This window comes from Centrocercus urophasianus, unplaced genomic scaffold (assembly GCF_019232065.1).
Source record: "Centrocercus urophasianus isolate 14NV4802_14NV808 unplaced genomic scaffold, USGS_Curo_1.0 seq_42, whole genome shotgun sequence".
Classification (NCBI taxonomy): Eukaryota; Metazoa; Chordata; class Aves; order Galliformes; family Phasianidae; genus Centrocercus; species Centrocercus urophasianus.
In genome coordinates, this window is record NW_024885000.1 from 2,146,759 (window position 1) to 2,161,604 (window position 14,846).

Below are 14,846 nucleotides of genomic sequence, written 5' to 3' on the forward strand. Positions count from 1 at the left end.
GGCAGAGAAATGGCACAGCAAATGTCCTGCAGGGCGGTGCTCGGAGCTGCGTGGGCACCAGAGCAATGCGTTTCACTCACAGATCTCCTTTAGCACCACTCTGTAAACTTTATCCCCAGTGCCATTCAGTGCTGCTGCCTGAGGAATTTCATTCTATCCTGTACTTGGGCAATTTTATCTGTTTCATAGGTTGTGGGTCATCTGAAGCTGCAAAACAATGGGGGTCCCGGCACACCCAGGGCCTGATTCAGCAGAACAGAGTGCTTGTTTGAGGTCTGTTCTGGGAAAGCCTGATTTTCTTCCAAGTTTTCTGCAGGTTTGGATGGAAGCTGATAATATTTGTTGCTGAGTCAGACTTTGCAATGGGTTGAAATGAAAGTTTGGTTGAATGCAGACCTGGTTACGAGGATTAGAACAGGAGAAGGAAAGAGCGTTCGCAGCTCAGCTGCAGTCAGAAGGAACTCTACAGCTCCAGCAGGGGCTGCACCCACCTGCTGCTCCCTACAGCCGCCAGTGCCCTTCGTGGGGCAGAGCGGCTTCACCCCGTGCTGCTGTGCCTTATCTCCTATGGTGTCAGCAGATCCAAGCTGTCAGTACACTTCATTGCATCTCATGTCTGCACCTACACAGCTCATTTCTCCCTCCCATTTCCAGCTCACAACAATTCCTCTTTTTCCACACCTTGCTGCAGTCAGTGGGAAGGCATCCCCTTCCCTGGGCGCCAGCATCCCATAGCAACAGAATCCCCCCCTGCTCTCGATGGTGTCAGTAGAAGGAAAGGTGACAACCAGCACCTGTGGAGGATGCAACCACACGGCTGCTCTGAGCCCATCCAGGCCCATGGAAATGAATCATAATCCCTCAGGATTTTTTTTAATCCCCCCCCCCCAAAAAAAAAGTAAAATAAAATAAACCTACAATTGTCCAATTGGGTGAATTATCGCAAGTTGAGCTGATGTAAATATCCAACTAATGCCCGTTTGCTGATTTAATGAAATCCAGAAACAATTTGCAATCATGTAACGAGCCTGGATTCCTGGCTGATAGAATCACAGCATTGCCTCATGTATCCCACACAGCTCAGAGGGAGCTGAGCAGGGCTGCAGGATCCTTGCTGCCCGGAGCCCACGTGGGGTAGCAGAGCTCCCCTCGCCTGTTCTCTCCATATCCTGCTTGTTTCCTGGCCACAGGCTCAGTGGCAGCTTTATGCTTCTTCTTAAAGAGGAGGTATTTTCCTCCAGAAAGGCCATCGCTTTGCATTAGTGGTAAAGGAAATGCTGAGCGAGAGGGAGCACGGAGCAGCTGTGCCTGCTCACAGCCCAGGCTGAGAAAAAACGTTGCACCCCAAAATAAAGAGCACTGTGTCATTGTGGAGAGGAGCAGCACATCACAGCCACCACCAAACTGGCAGCAAAAAGGGATCCATGACAACATCAGCTGTTGTCACCTCACCAGATTTCTGTACTGACCCAGGGCTGAAAACTGCCCAAGCAGGGCTGGGTGTTCTGTGAGGTTCTGTGCTGGGGCTTTGCCCTTCTGTATGGCAGGTGAGGGTGCTGGGCGTGATGGGACCCTCACACCTCACCTCTGGCAACAGCTGTACCACAGCCAAGGAGCGCAGAGAGTGGCAAACGTCGAAAGTTCGTCTGCTGTGTCTGTTGGTGGCAAGCGGCACTCACACCCACGTGTCAGCTGAAGAGCAGCCTAGCTGCATCCTAGAAACATCTGGGGGGGTTTTGGCTTTCAGCACTTTCCTCTGCTCGGCCTTTGGAAGGAAAAGTGTTTGCATAAATAACAGCAGATGCTTTTTAAAATAGCCCATCTCCCATCCAGTGTTCGGTAATAGAGAGGAGCAGCGATAAAACAGTTGCAGACGATGCGGGAAGCTCAGCAGATGGGCGGCACGGAGCTGCAGGCAGCCTGTGCCGTGTCAGTGCTCATGGATGGTGCTGCTCTGTGCTGCTGCAAACTGTGGCCGTGCTGCTGGGAAGTGCTGGTGGGGCTGCAGGGCTCTTCTCTGCTCAGCATTGACAGGCACAGCACTCTGCAGTGACCCGAGCAGCACAGGACATGCATTGGGGCTTGTGCACTCAGTGATGCCAGAACACTTGCCAATCCTGTGGGGTAACTGGGGCCAATTCTTGGAGCTCCCATAATATCAGAAAACTTCACCTGCACTGCTAGAGTTACAGAAACCACAGAGATATCAGCCTGTTCCATCAGCTGTCGCATGTGTTTGTGGTGCAGTGCTGCACACCAGGCGGGTCGGTTCTTGCTGACGGCTGCAGGCAGTGCTGCTTCTGCGGGCGCTGTGGGGTTCAGGCAGGGCTCTGTGCCATGGAAGCAGGGACGTGTCCTGCTGCCACTGCACACAATACAGCCCCTGGGACCCAGTCATACAGAGCAGCATGGGGGCGTTGTCATGCTGGCACTTGGTCACGTCGTGCTGCTCTACCAGGAGGCCTCATCACAAGCAGATGACCTGGCTTGCCTACTGGTTTCTTCCACTGAGGCTTGATTCAGAAAGAGAGTGACTAATATCGCTCCTCTCATTGCTCAGAAATGTCCTCCGTGCAGTTCTTCAGGTGTCACCATGACTGCTCCAAGCATGCTGACCTGCACTGTGACCCCGTGTGTCAACGCAGCACCAGCCTCCTGCTGCTGGCACCTGCACAATATCAGTGTTGCAGTGCTGGTGGCAGCAGGAGTTCTGGAGCCCACGGCTTCATGTGGGAACAAGCAGCAGCGGGGCTGTGCGGTGCCAGGAGGGCTGCAGGGATGTTTCCTTGGAGCGTGCACAGGCGAGCGGTGCCAGCAGTGATCTGCGTGGCTCTGCAGCAAGGCAGTGCCGCTCCTTGGGTTCACCTCATCCAGATCCCACAGGTGGCAGCTGCTCTGGGATCTCCTCTCTCTGTAAGGGCCTCTCAAGCTCAGCCCTAGTCATAGCAGCCCTGGTCCACACCTTGCATTGAGTGTGAAGGCAGAGAGCAGAGCCGGCAGCTTGAGGGCCAGGATCGAGGCGCAGCAGGGAGGGGGAGCTTGAGGTGCTCACTGATGACAGCTGCAGCTGCGCACACTGCGAAGCACCGAATTGGAGTGAACCCTCCATGCCCAGCAGCACAGATGCTGGCTGCAGGGTGCTGCAGATTCAGGCTCCAAGATGCTGCAGGTGCCAGTAGGCGCAGGGTCACCAGCAGCACTGGGGGGCTCCTGCAGCCCCCTGCGCCTACCACTGAGGTGGGCCATGTGTCAGAGAGGCCTCCCTATTCTGAGAACCTATTAAAATCTTTGCCTCGATTAACCAAGAAGCCTGCACCACTGTGGTTTGCCCTCACATGTGCTGTCTGCATATTTGGTGGCCTCTGGCTGCCCTGGCACAGGGTTTGTTCTGCAAATGAAACTCGCAGGGGATGAGGACACCAAGCATTGGCTGGGCTGCAGCAAGCACATGGAGCTCTGTGAGCATGGCTTGAGCTCGTTTCCTGCCTACAGAGCGAACAGAGCTGAGCTCAGCACCTCCATCCCACCCACCCCACACCCACAGAGCACAGCAGAAGCAGTGAGGAGCTGAGGGGATGGGAGCACCATGGCTGCATCTCACTGTCCCCCATCTGCTTCAGCACAAAACACAGCGGCTGTGCCATGGGTGCCCGCTGAGAGCACCATCCCAGCACACTGCAGCTCCTTGCCTCACCGAGGTGCTGCACAGCTGCACCAGATGGGCCCTACATCTCGTTCTCCAGTAACAAATGTTCTGCTGTTATCCAGCCAGCAGCATGTTCAGTGCTTCTCAGTTTATATTCCCTTCTGCTGGAGAATGAGTGCGCCGCCATTCCTCTGGCGCCAGCCTAATTCGTGGGCAAATCCTGATGTATGGTTATGGGACTCAGATGCTGAGCACTGAGGGCAGTGCTGAAGAATGATGCACCTACAGATCAGGGCTGTAGTGGTGGCAATGGGTGGGAAGGGGACAGCTGAGCTTTCCACTCCATCAAGAGATCCGCTTGCGTGTTCCGCTGCAAATAGGCAGTAAAGAAAAATGAAACCCATTTTTTTTTCCTGAGTTAATCACAAAAACAAAGGAGGCCTCAATTCCTGCCACGCATCATGGAAAGGGCTGGGTCCAAACAGAAGCGAATTAAAAATAACGAGGTGCAAGCAGCGCTTCCTTCCTGCAGGGCACAGCTCCACCTGCAGCCCTGCAGCTGTGCCACAGCGTGGGGCAAACCTTGCCCCATCACAGCATGGGTTCTGAACTCCACCTGTGCAGCACTGCAACTGCAGGACCCAACCCTGCTGTTTGCTGCACCCACGTCAGTCTCAAGTCAATCCCTTTAAGCCATCAGGGCCACTCTGGGCTTACCCAGAAAGAAGTGGCTGTGCTATAAATAACGCCTTGCTTTGATTAGAGAGCTAAAGGCAGGAAAACAGCACTTAGAAACCATGCAGGGGAAATGTAACCTCCCCCCTTAATAACTTACGTAGTCATGCCACTGCTGCATTGACCTGTGAGTGGCACTCAGAGCTGAGTCATGTTTTATAAATAATTTGCACAGAGGCATTCCCCATTGCAGAGCACTCACCTGCACAGAGGGGCACAAACCATGCTGTAAAACAGTGAGGCCCAAACCTGTCAGGTGGGGCTGGAGAGGAGGATGAAATTTGGTCAATCACAGGGAGCTGGAAGAGCAGAGAGCAACTGAACTGCAGCCAGAGTGATGGAGCAAGTGCAGCTGCTCAGAGAGCAATAATAGAGTTTAAAATGATAGCAAATGGCCCTGCCCTGAGCTTCACGTTGGATTGAAGAAACTCTGCCTTCAGTCATTTGTCTGAATTTCAGGATTTCGCTCGGGGAGCAGGAAGGCAGCTTGTACTATTCAACAGTGAGCAATGCCTGTCTGATCCATGCTTACACTGCGTTGCTGGAGGGCCTCCTACAGTGTGCCTGCAGCATTGATGTGCACCTTGATAACACCCATGCTCACCCAGGACAGCTGCAGATGGAGCTGCAGTCAAAACTAAGAAGCATTCAGGGACTCTGTCTTCAGCACAGTTTGTTACTGAGGTTGGGCTGCACATTGCAGGCAGGGTCAGCTTAGCATTTCCTTCAGGTTTTCCCATAAGTGAGAAATACTGACAGTATTTGTAACTGCATCTGCCTCCAAGGGCACAGGTGGAACTGCACGCTCCTGGCTGGGATGTTCCAGCTGTGCCCAGGGAGCAAGGTGCCCAGCCCTGCCCAGCTCCCAGAGAGCCCAGGTAAGTCAAATCTCCATCCTCTTCTGAAGGGCAGGGATGCTGAAGCACGGAGCAGTGATGTGATTTGTTCTCAGTCACCAATGCCAGAATCTCATTCTGCTCGTTATTCTCCAGACCACAATCGCTCTCTGTTAAGCCAGATGTGACCCCGCTTCACATTCACATCCTCTCGCTGCTTTGCCTTCCCTTTTTCTAAGGGCAGGGAAACCAGGAGGGACAGCAGCCCTTGGGTTCTCCACATCCCCAGCAGAGGACAGCTGCAAGCAGGGGACACGGGCAAGGTTGTGTCACAGCCATGCTCCCCGTGGCACGCAATCCTTGTTCCAACCATCAGACCCACTGCAGGGCTCCATCTTAATTGGCTCCACGCTTCGAACGGGACATTGGAAAGAAACAAACTGGAGGCAAAACAGAGACAGGAAGAAACAGGGCGGGCAGTTTAACGTGGCATTTAATGAAAAGGGAATGCAGTCAAGGAGAAGAGAAAGAGAACCATGAGCAGCACAAGGGGCTCAGGGGCACAGCAGGACAGAGCCCAGCCCTGGGCAGTGCTGCTGGCTGCCCTGCAGCATTGCACCGCCCTGCCAGGACAAAGAGGCTGTTGGTGTTGTTGTCACATGCTAAGATCATTGTCGTTGGTTGTCTTGTTTTGTTGTTGTTGTTTTTTTTTCTGGATGTGATTGTCACTTAGAAATACTTGTTTTTCTGTAAAGTCTCTTCCCTCCTCCACCCCCAATGTGAAAAGCAAATCTGTGCTCAGAGCCGCTGCTGAGTTGCAGTTAGACCATTCCCTTCCTGATCCTTATCTCACCAGGATGTAGGAGGGTCCTCGGGGAATAGCTGGAAGCCTTTCGCCGGAGCCATCCAAGAAACAAGCTCTGACTGCAGCCTTTAAATGGCAAATCCATTCAGTTCTGGGACCGGGCTCCGAGGTGCAGTTTAACCCCATTGCACTGCAACATCCCTGAGCTCTGCTGCACCGGAGCCGTCCCAGCACCCAGCATGGGCCCTGGGCAATGCTCAGAGCTCTGCAGGCTCCAGCTAAATAGCAGGATCTAAAAATACACGTCTGAATCCTAATCTCAAACAAAGCCTTAGATTGCTGGCTCACAAACCTACTCCAGCTGCTTTCTGTGCAGCAGCAAAGCCAGGGCTGAGTTTCTGCAGGGCTCAGCATGAGCTTATCCTGCATGGGGCTGCAGGGTGGTGGGGGAACAAGAAGGGGATCCAATGTAGACGACCCCAATGTTTCTTGCACAGAGCTTCTCATGCTGCCAGTTTCATCAGTGCAGGAAGGCCGCTTCAGATCCCAGCTACTTTTATGAAACACAATACACCATATTTGGCAGCAAAGGGGTCCAAACACTCCAACCGCATCAACTAGCAGAAGGATGATGTGCCACAGCAGTACATACACACTGTGTGCCCCCATACAGCCTGGCCCTGGGCAGGAGCACCACTCGTCTCCCTGGCAGGGTGTAGAGCTCAGGGCAGGAAACAGATGCTGCTGCTGCAGGAAGCATCTGGAAATGAACGCGCCCTTCACCTTCCCTACAGAAACAGGGATGTGTGGGGGTGGAAGCGGCCCGGTTTGGCCTCAGCTGGGGCAGGTGCAGTTCAGATGGGTTTGACAGAGCTGCCCTTGGCTGCCATTGGGGATGGAAAACCCCAAACGGTGTTACGCAGCACCATCACTGAAAGGTGATGTGCTATGGTGTGCCTTTAGAAAGCACAAAGCCTCGCTCTTTCTCCACAGCATCCGAAAGGAGCCTCCTGTGCAGCATGCCCTGGGTACCCATGTGAAGTGAGGATCATTTCTCACAGCCACGAGGCAGAATGGATGGCTTAAAACAAATCTTTTGCTTCATTCCCATGCAGCACTGAGTGTTTTTTTGTCTGTTTGCAGCCGACACCAGAGGAGGGTGGCCCTGCTAAGGCCCCGACAGCCTGGGCAACAGGAGACATGAGGAGGAGGTCAGCCACAGAGGTGACGCAACAGCTCATACCCAACCGCCAGGATGTGTTTGTCCCCTGCTCACAGCTGCACAGCACCAGCTGGTTGGAGAAGCAATTCAGGCTGCAAACCCAGCACACGCCACTGCTGGCATTCATCTGCTGTGCCCACGGCTGTCAGCTCCTGTTAGAAAACCAGTCCCAAGCCCATGTGCAGACTGGGACCACTCCAGAGAGGTTCTTCTTTGCATTTTCCCCAGCAGTAATGGCAACAACACACCTTCCATTTGGGGAGCACGGAGTACTTACACATGTTTCAAGGAAGCCAGCCCATTTCACAGAAGAGAATTGAAGAAGTCTTCTTCATTTCTGACTCTGCCTCTTGCCAACTTCACTTCCCCGGCTGTGCCAGAGATGGCAGAGATAAGGTTGCTGTGGCTGGAGGCAGTACTTTCCACATACACAGCCCTGTGCTGCCCGCTGTCTGTTCTGTGTTCCATGACCTAACCCTGGCCTTGCTGTCCCTTTTGATTGTACAAGGAGGCCTTTTGGCACCCACCATATGGGGGCAGGCCAACAACAAGGTTGGGTTGGTGGTCCCATGGGCTTCTGCTGGAACTGAGGGCTTCTGCTTGAAAACATCACTCACTATAGTAATGCCACACCGAGGAAGGTCTGGAATGCAGCAAAGCACCCTATAAGCTGCATCATTTCCTAAAGCGACCACAGAGCGATTACCCGCATTGATAGAGGCAGCACTGCACAGTTCCAAGTACAGGTCTCTCACTTCTAAAACTGCCTTATCTGCTTCCTTCTACTGGTCACATTTGGTTTTGGGTTGCTGGTGAGCAGCCCTAGGAGAGCTTTCCCTTTTTTTTCCTTTTCTTTTTTCCATTTCCAAACACCTTTCTAAAGAACGAGAAAGCTACGGAGTTTCGGAAAGGCTGCGGTGAGCTGCGGTGTCCAAAACGAAGAATGTTTCCTGAACTCTGGGACGGGCAACAGCTGATTTACTGCTGAGCGCTGAGGATGTGAAATTCTGGAGGACATTCACACACCGGGGAAGCAGACACAGCCACAGCAGCACTGCGGGCGCCACAGAGACCGCCGGCACCCATGTGCCCACCTGACTGCCCAGCCAGCAGCAGCCCCACCAATGGAACCCTCAACACCAGCCAGGTGATGGGCAGCACGGATGTGATCTACATTGGCACTGAGTGCCTGGTGGCTCTGCTTGCTGCCCTGGGGAACATCCCGGTGGTCTGGGCGGTGAAGCTGAACGCAGCCTTCCACAACACCACCATGTACTTCATTGCCTCCCTGGCGCTGGCTGACATTGCAGTGGGGTTGGTCGTCATCCCGCTGGCCGTGTTGGTCAGTCTGCACGTCAGCATCCCGTTCCATTTCTGCCTCTTCCTCTGCTGCCTCATGGTGGTCTTCACCCAAGCCTCCATCCTTTCCTTGCTGGCCATCGCCATCGACCGCTACCTGCGCGTGAAGCTGCCCATCAGGTGAGCTCATGGTTCAATGGGTTGTTATGCAGATGCCAAATGCACTACAGATTTCTTTGGGTTTCTGAGGATAATCTTTTAAATATGTTCGCTTTTACTGTTGCCTGAAAATTATGAAGATTTATGAAGGCTTTCCTTTTCTAGGTCTGAATGGAAAGACGTACAGAAAGCATAACTGCAGGCATAAAAGAAACATGTTTTTGTGGGGAGAAGACCTGTATGTTGAAAAGTGAAAAAGCACTTTTGCCTTACAAACAGAATGAACCAGCATAAAGATACATAAAGGTGCATGCAAGAAAGCTGAGAAATAGAATAGGATCACTAGCAGTGGAAATACAAGTAGTATCACAGAATGACCTGGGTTGCAAAGGAGCACAGTGCTCATCCAGTTCCAACCCCCTGCTGTGTGCAGGTCACCAACCAGCAGCCCAGGCTGCCCAGAGCCACATCCAGCCTGGCCTTGAATGCCTGCAGGGATGGGGCATCCACAGCCTCCTTGGGCAACCTGTGCCAGTGTGTCAAGGAGCACTGAGATCTTAATGAAACAAGAAATAAAACAGCAGCCAGCCACAAAGAAGGGAAGTTAAACATAGTTCGTCTTTCATGACTGTTACAGTGATGAGTTATGGCTCATAACAAAATAAGGTTTTCCTTCCAAAAAAAAAAAGAAAAAAAAGCAAGCTGGTTGGTCATAATAAACCTCGAGTTTTTGAACATGAGTTACTGAAATCATCCATAAGTATTTTAAAACACTGCTGTTCAATGTGGTCTCGGTTTTCTTCTTCAACAGATATAAAATAATGTCTACAGAGAGAAGGATTTGGTGGGCGCTGGGGCTGTGCTGGTCTGTGTCCCTGCTGGTGGGATTAACCCCAATGTTTGGATGGAACAAACGAAGAAGCGCCCGCTATCACACGTGTGAATTTATCTCTGTGATGAGGATGGATTACATGGTGTATTTTTCGTTCTTCACGTGGACTCTTATCCCTCTGAGCACCATGTGTGCTCTCTACGTGGCAGTATTTTACATCATCAGGACAAAGCTAAGTCAAGGAGCAACCAACGGGAGGGGGGTGGGAGTGTTCTATGGGAAGGAGTTCAGGAAAGCCAAATCTCTGGCACTCGTTCTGTTCCTGTTTGCTGTGTCCTGGTTGCCTCTGTGCATCATGAACTGCGTTTTCTACTTTCACCCTGAATATAAGATTCCTAAGCCTTGGATCTTCTTGGGAATCTTGTTGTCTCATGCCAATTCTGCCATAAACCCCATTGTCTATGCTTGCAAGATAAAGAAGTTCAAAACCACTTACCTTTTAATTTTAAGGACCTACATCCTATGCAGAAAAAAGCCCGAAGCCAGACTCAGCTGCAACAGATTAAACACAGCAGCTGTCATAGACACAGAATGAACGTTGACCCACCAGCACACACCAGACCACTGATAAAACGCTTTCAGGAACTCACGGGAAAAACACGTCCTGTTCATCTGCTGCCTGACACAAGCCGGCGATAAGAGCAAGCTCCTCACACACTGATTCCCATATGACATTAAGCTCCAAAGTTAATTTGCAAACTTTTATATTATTATAACCCAGTAAATCTGGCCTGGTTGTTGCTGTACCAAGCCCAGACCTTCTCAGGTAAGCACCTGCCTTTAAGAGCACCTTCTGGTTCATGTTTACTGACTTGAGTGTTGCTTGGCAGACTATGACCCAAAGAACAGTTACCAAGATGGACTTTTTACTTCCAGCTCCAATCCACAGGCAGTAAGAAATAATGCAACAGTTCTTGCTAGTTTCTAGCTTTAACTCAAGCACAACAAGTCTTTTGGTCAGCATTTTGCTTTCTCTTTACTTGCACATAACCACACCTGCACCGACGTTTCGCTCAGCAGCACAAGTGCAGTCACAGCATCACATGAGACCTCCATCTGCAAATGAAAGACTTCACCAGGACCTGTCCCCACCCCCTGGGTCACTACTTACATGTCCTATGTCTGTATGTCTGTATCATGTCATTTCAAAATACAGAAAAGGGTTAAGATTAATTTTGTCATTTCCCCCCCCCCCCCCCTCCCATAATGATTGTCTGGGTGCACTGAGAAACAGGATAAATGCTTGCAGTGCAGGATGTCCTCACTGCCTCCTCTTACACCCATCATCTCCTGTCCATTTCGATGATCAGATGAAGTCTGGTCAGCTTGTGCTGCAGTCAGTGCTGCCACGCTTCCATTAAGGATAATAAATATTAAGTGGATTTTATGCAAAGTCAACGTGCTGCATGAAATCCCTGCTCTGTTTTAGCAGGTGTCCCTACAGCTCCAAAACTGCAGTAGATGCTATAGCACAGCTTAGTTTCAGGGAGTTAAACTGAACACAGGCAATTAAAGGCAAGTCTCTTTTTTCTCCATCTTTGCACGGTAAAAGTGGTCTAGGAAAAAAAAACAAAGGGGAGTGCATCATTCTGTTCTGTAGCTCAGTAAGCTACATAAACGCAGTGCCTGCTCCTTTAACAAAGATCAGAGATCTTAGTTCAACATCTGATGTAATCCTTGCTGCTGCCCAAACCCACCCCGTTACAGGGTCCCACCCTTCACAAAGCAGCTGGCAAAGGAAGTCACTGCACGAGTGCATCACAGCTTGGCGACGTGACCGCTGTCAGTAGATGGAACCGATTGCTTTCAGCAGGCAAAAACAAACAAACAAACAGAAAGCACAGAACGTTACACCTTAGAATAACGCGGATCAAACTTTGCTCGGGTGTTTCCGGCGGCTGCTCGGTGCTGCCCCACAGCGGTGCATCATGATGTAATTCAGCGCTTCAATCAAAGCGTTGGGCGCTCTTATCAAAAAATGCTGCAGCCAGTGACTGAACAGGGAAATAAGGACACAGATGTGGACAGGTGCAGAGAAACACTTCTGTTTTTCAGTTCTCCTCAGCAGTTCCAAGCAAAAGCGGAAACCCACACGGAAACTGTGCAACAAGCGGTCACCAGGATTGCTCCAGATGAGGGAAGGTGGTGTTGAAAGCAGTTTGTCCCCAGTGTTGGCGAGAGTTGTAGAGATGGAGATGCTGTTTTCCCCTCCTAGCTATGAATTCAGCTGATGTTATGTACTGCAGCCTGGATACCTCGCAGAGCACCGCCATCCTCCGTGCAACAATCCAGCAATGGCATCCAGCATGCACAAGGTGCAGGTGTTCATGTGTCAAATTCCACTGTCACACAGGCGCTGCTTTCGGTTGGGGCTTGATGACCACAGAGGCATAAAAAACCTCATTCTGGGATATGAGAGGTTATAAATATCAGAGAAAGTGCAAATGAAACATCTCAGGACAAATGCCCTGCTTCGATTTTGACCTCAACGCTACGGAAACTGAGCAGCCCCAGGAATTGTAGTTTTGATCTTTACCTGGATGTTTTCAGCAGATTCCTCACGTTGTGCCTTGGAGGGAATTTGTTCTTGTAGGTTTTCTTGGGATCTCTTATACCCTAGAAAGGAGGAGAGCAGAGTGGGATTAGCCAGGTGGCAGTTGTTATCTTTGGAACAAGTTCTTAGTCCACACTGCTCTCCCTGATGGTCGTTTAAAGGTAACAGAACAGAACTCCTGCTCTTTGCCAAAACTCACAAGGATGTTTTAATTACAGAACTAGGGAGCAATTAGGACCCAGTGGGTTAGACTGCCCTGCATGCAAGACAATCTATTCCTCCCCTCCCCCTTCACTGCAAGGCACTGAGTTATGCTTTCTTGTCATTTGTACCACAGAAAGAGGAATTGGCTGTGATATTCCACCAGCCAATTGTACAGTTCCCTCTCAGCTGACAGCTGGGCAATCCGACCTGAAATCTGTTGCAATCTTCACTGCAAACCAAGCAATTTGGAAACCCAAGAACCATGCTGCTGGCATTTCCTTGACTGTGCCACTTACTTTTCCTGATGAGGCAGACGACTGCAACCACCAGAAGAGTTGACAGGATGCCAGAGATAAAGGCCAGTGCTAAGTAGAATATGTCAGGGCTGTTGATGCACAGGAAACAGAGTCAGAATCACATTCTTACAGAAATATCAAAGAATTAGTAGCTTTCAAATTCAACCAAGGTTATCAAACATCCTATTGCCAAGCCCCAGGAGATTACAGGATATCTGCAGTAAGAATTACTGAGTACCTTGAGCACAGGCTAGGAAATTCTAAGCCAACTTGTGAAAACATGGGACATTATGGGTAACTTCTTCCCTATAGAAAGGGCTTGTCGTTTCAAGGAACTTGGTGTTCAAAGTTCAGAAATAAAGGTGTAGCATTTACTTGTCAAACAAGGATTCGCCTTCTGAGTCTGGTAAGGCAGCAGTAGAGGTCTGTACAGTGGTATGTACTGTGACAGTGGTGGAAATGGGCACTGGTGCAACTGAAAATAATTAGAAAAAGAGTTTAAATGTGTTAATATTTCTATTACAAGTACTATTACAAGTAACAAGCAAACCACCTCCTGGAAGTGTGAACCTATTCAAGAATGACTGCAAGAAATGTTGTAAGTGTAACATTTCTGTTCCAGAGGGCTGAAAGTAGAAACACCAGGCAGAAAAACAGCAGTGATCCACACCACCACTGCTCCCCAGCAGCCCTTGGAAGCTGTGCAGTACTTCCCCAAATACATTTATCCACAAAGCTGCCCCCCAACAACCCTTTCTGAGCCAGGAAAGTGGTGATGTAGCCAAGAGCACTGGATCTGACAGAACTCCTTAAAAAATAATAGCAATAATCAAATGAAATACCTGGTTTTGATTTTGAGGAGGAACCTCCCATTCTCTCCAAACACCAGTGAACAGCAAAAGAACCTAAAGATGAGAGGACAGCTGCATTTACACACACGTTCACAACACAAACCCAGCATTCTCATTCACACCTCAGGCTCGATTTCACTTGTGTCAGTGTTTTGGGCTTCTTACACAAACTTGCATGAAACCACAGCAGGAAATCAGGCAATAAACAGAGCACGAGCCTGGCTTCTCAACATCTCACTCCTGCATCCAAGTGCACACACACCCAGTACCCTTGTTAAGCACAGTGTCTCCTCTTGAAATGATTTCATATTGGACTAAAAAATATCCCCAGCATCATATAGCTAAAATAGAGTGAACTTCATGAAAGAAGCTTCTGAACTTCTGTATCAGAAGCACAAATAGGAAAAACCTGAAGGGACAATTTTTTCTCAAGTTACACTCACAGGAACTTCAGAATTAAAACATTATTCTCAAATTCAGGAGGTGCAAGCGTGAAGATGGGGAAATACAGTTTTACTGGGCTACTCCCAGCCTGGTCTCTCTCATTATATGGTTTTCAAACTACACACTGCAAACATCCAGCTATTGCTCACAACACAAAATAAACTGTTCTCAGTTACTGTCACCTTTTTCTCCTGCATACCCCAACAGCTCCAAGTTCCCCATGTCAGATCTCAAAGTCCATTGCATTTGCAATAGCAGAAGCAATGTTGAGGTACAGCTTCGCCTTACCTCACACCGTGCAACAGCTGCCTGTGGAAAACTCCAGTAGAGTTGGCACTGCTTGCACTGCACTACGTGCTGCCTTTGTGAAAAGAACGTGTCCAGCTTGTGAGAGCACCAGTAAGCTTAAAGTCGAATGAGACATCAATGTGGAAGTTGAGTAACTTCACTTTTTTTTTTGTAAAACAGGAAATGATGAGGAACCTTTACTGCCAGGAAATGCCAGGGGGAGAAAAAAAGAAGTCACCTTTACCTGAAGGTGGGTGACTTCTGCCTTTAGGAGTGCCTCACCTCCAAAGAACACCTTTTTCTCTGAGCTGTTGTAGTGAAAAAGGATGTAAAAGTCCACGTACAAAAGGTGCATCAGTCCCTCCAGGGCACACTTATCAATCCTACTGTTCTAATCTGTATGCTGGCAAATTCAGCAGAAGCTGAGCTTTATCATCTTCTGATATTTCCTGCCAGTCATATTCTCTTCTCTGCAGAATAAGAAGCTTTTGTAATTATTTAAAGCTTTGTTACTTGTTTGTTTGTTTGCCTATGAACTGAGGACACCAGCTCCAAGCATCTCACTGGGAGAGTGGGAAGACCAGCAGTCATTTTGATTTTAAAACACGTTAACAA

General features: G+C 49.8%; 2 protein-coding genes across 3 annotated transcripts; one reads left to right on the top strand and one right to left on the bottom strand.

Annotated features, from left to right (window-relative positions):
- The first annotated feature begins 7,940 nt into the window (after positions 1-7,940).
- ADORA3 (adenosine A3 receptor) lies at positions 7,941-13,796 on the top strand. Of its 2 annotated transcripts, none has more exons than XM_042833833.1 (2): positions 7,941-8,723; positions 9,514-13,796. In XM_042833833.1, exons 1-2 carry the CDS (start codon positions 8,329-8,331, stop codon positions 10,127-10,129), a joined length of 1,011 nt encoding a protein of 336 aa, XP_042689767.1. In that variant the 5' UTR covers positions 7,941-8,328; the 3' UTR covers positions 10,130-13,796. The 2 variants fall into 2 exon arrangements, with proteins under 2 accessions (XP_042689767.1, XP_042689768.1); XM_042833834.1 differs by lacking the exon at positions 9,514-13,796 and adding an exon at positions 8,868-8,905.
- LOC122168469 (transmembrane protein C1orf162 homolog) lies at positions 10,813-14,463 on the bottom strand. The gene is made up of 6 exons (XM_042833837.1): positions 14,232-14,463; positions 13,491-13,553; positions 13,024-13,123; positions 12,649-12,737; positions 12,131-12,210; positions 10,813-11,999 (listed from the first exon to the last, which is right to left on the bottom strand). The coding sequence occupies exons 2-6, from the start codon at positions 13,519-13,521 to the stop codon at positions 11,940-11,942; spliced, it is 360 nt and encodes a 119-aa protein (XP_042689771.1). The 5' UTR covers positions 13,522-13,553; positions 14,232-14,463; the 3' UTR covers positions 10,813-11,939.
- Between the last annotated feature and the right edge of the window lie 383 nt (positions 14,464-14,846).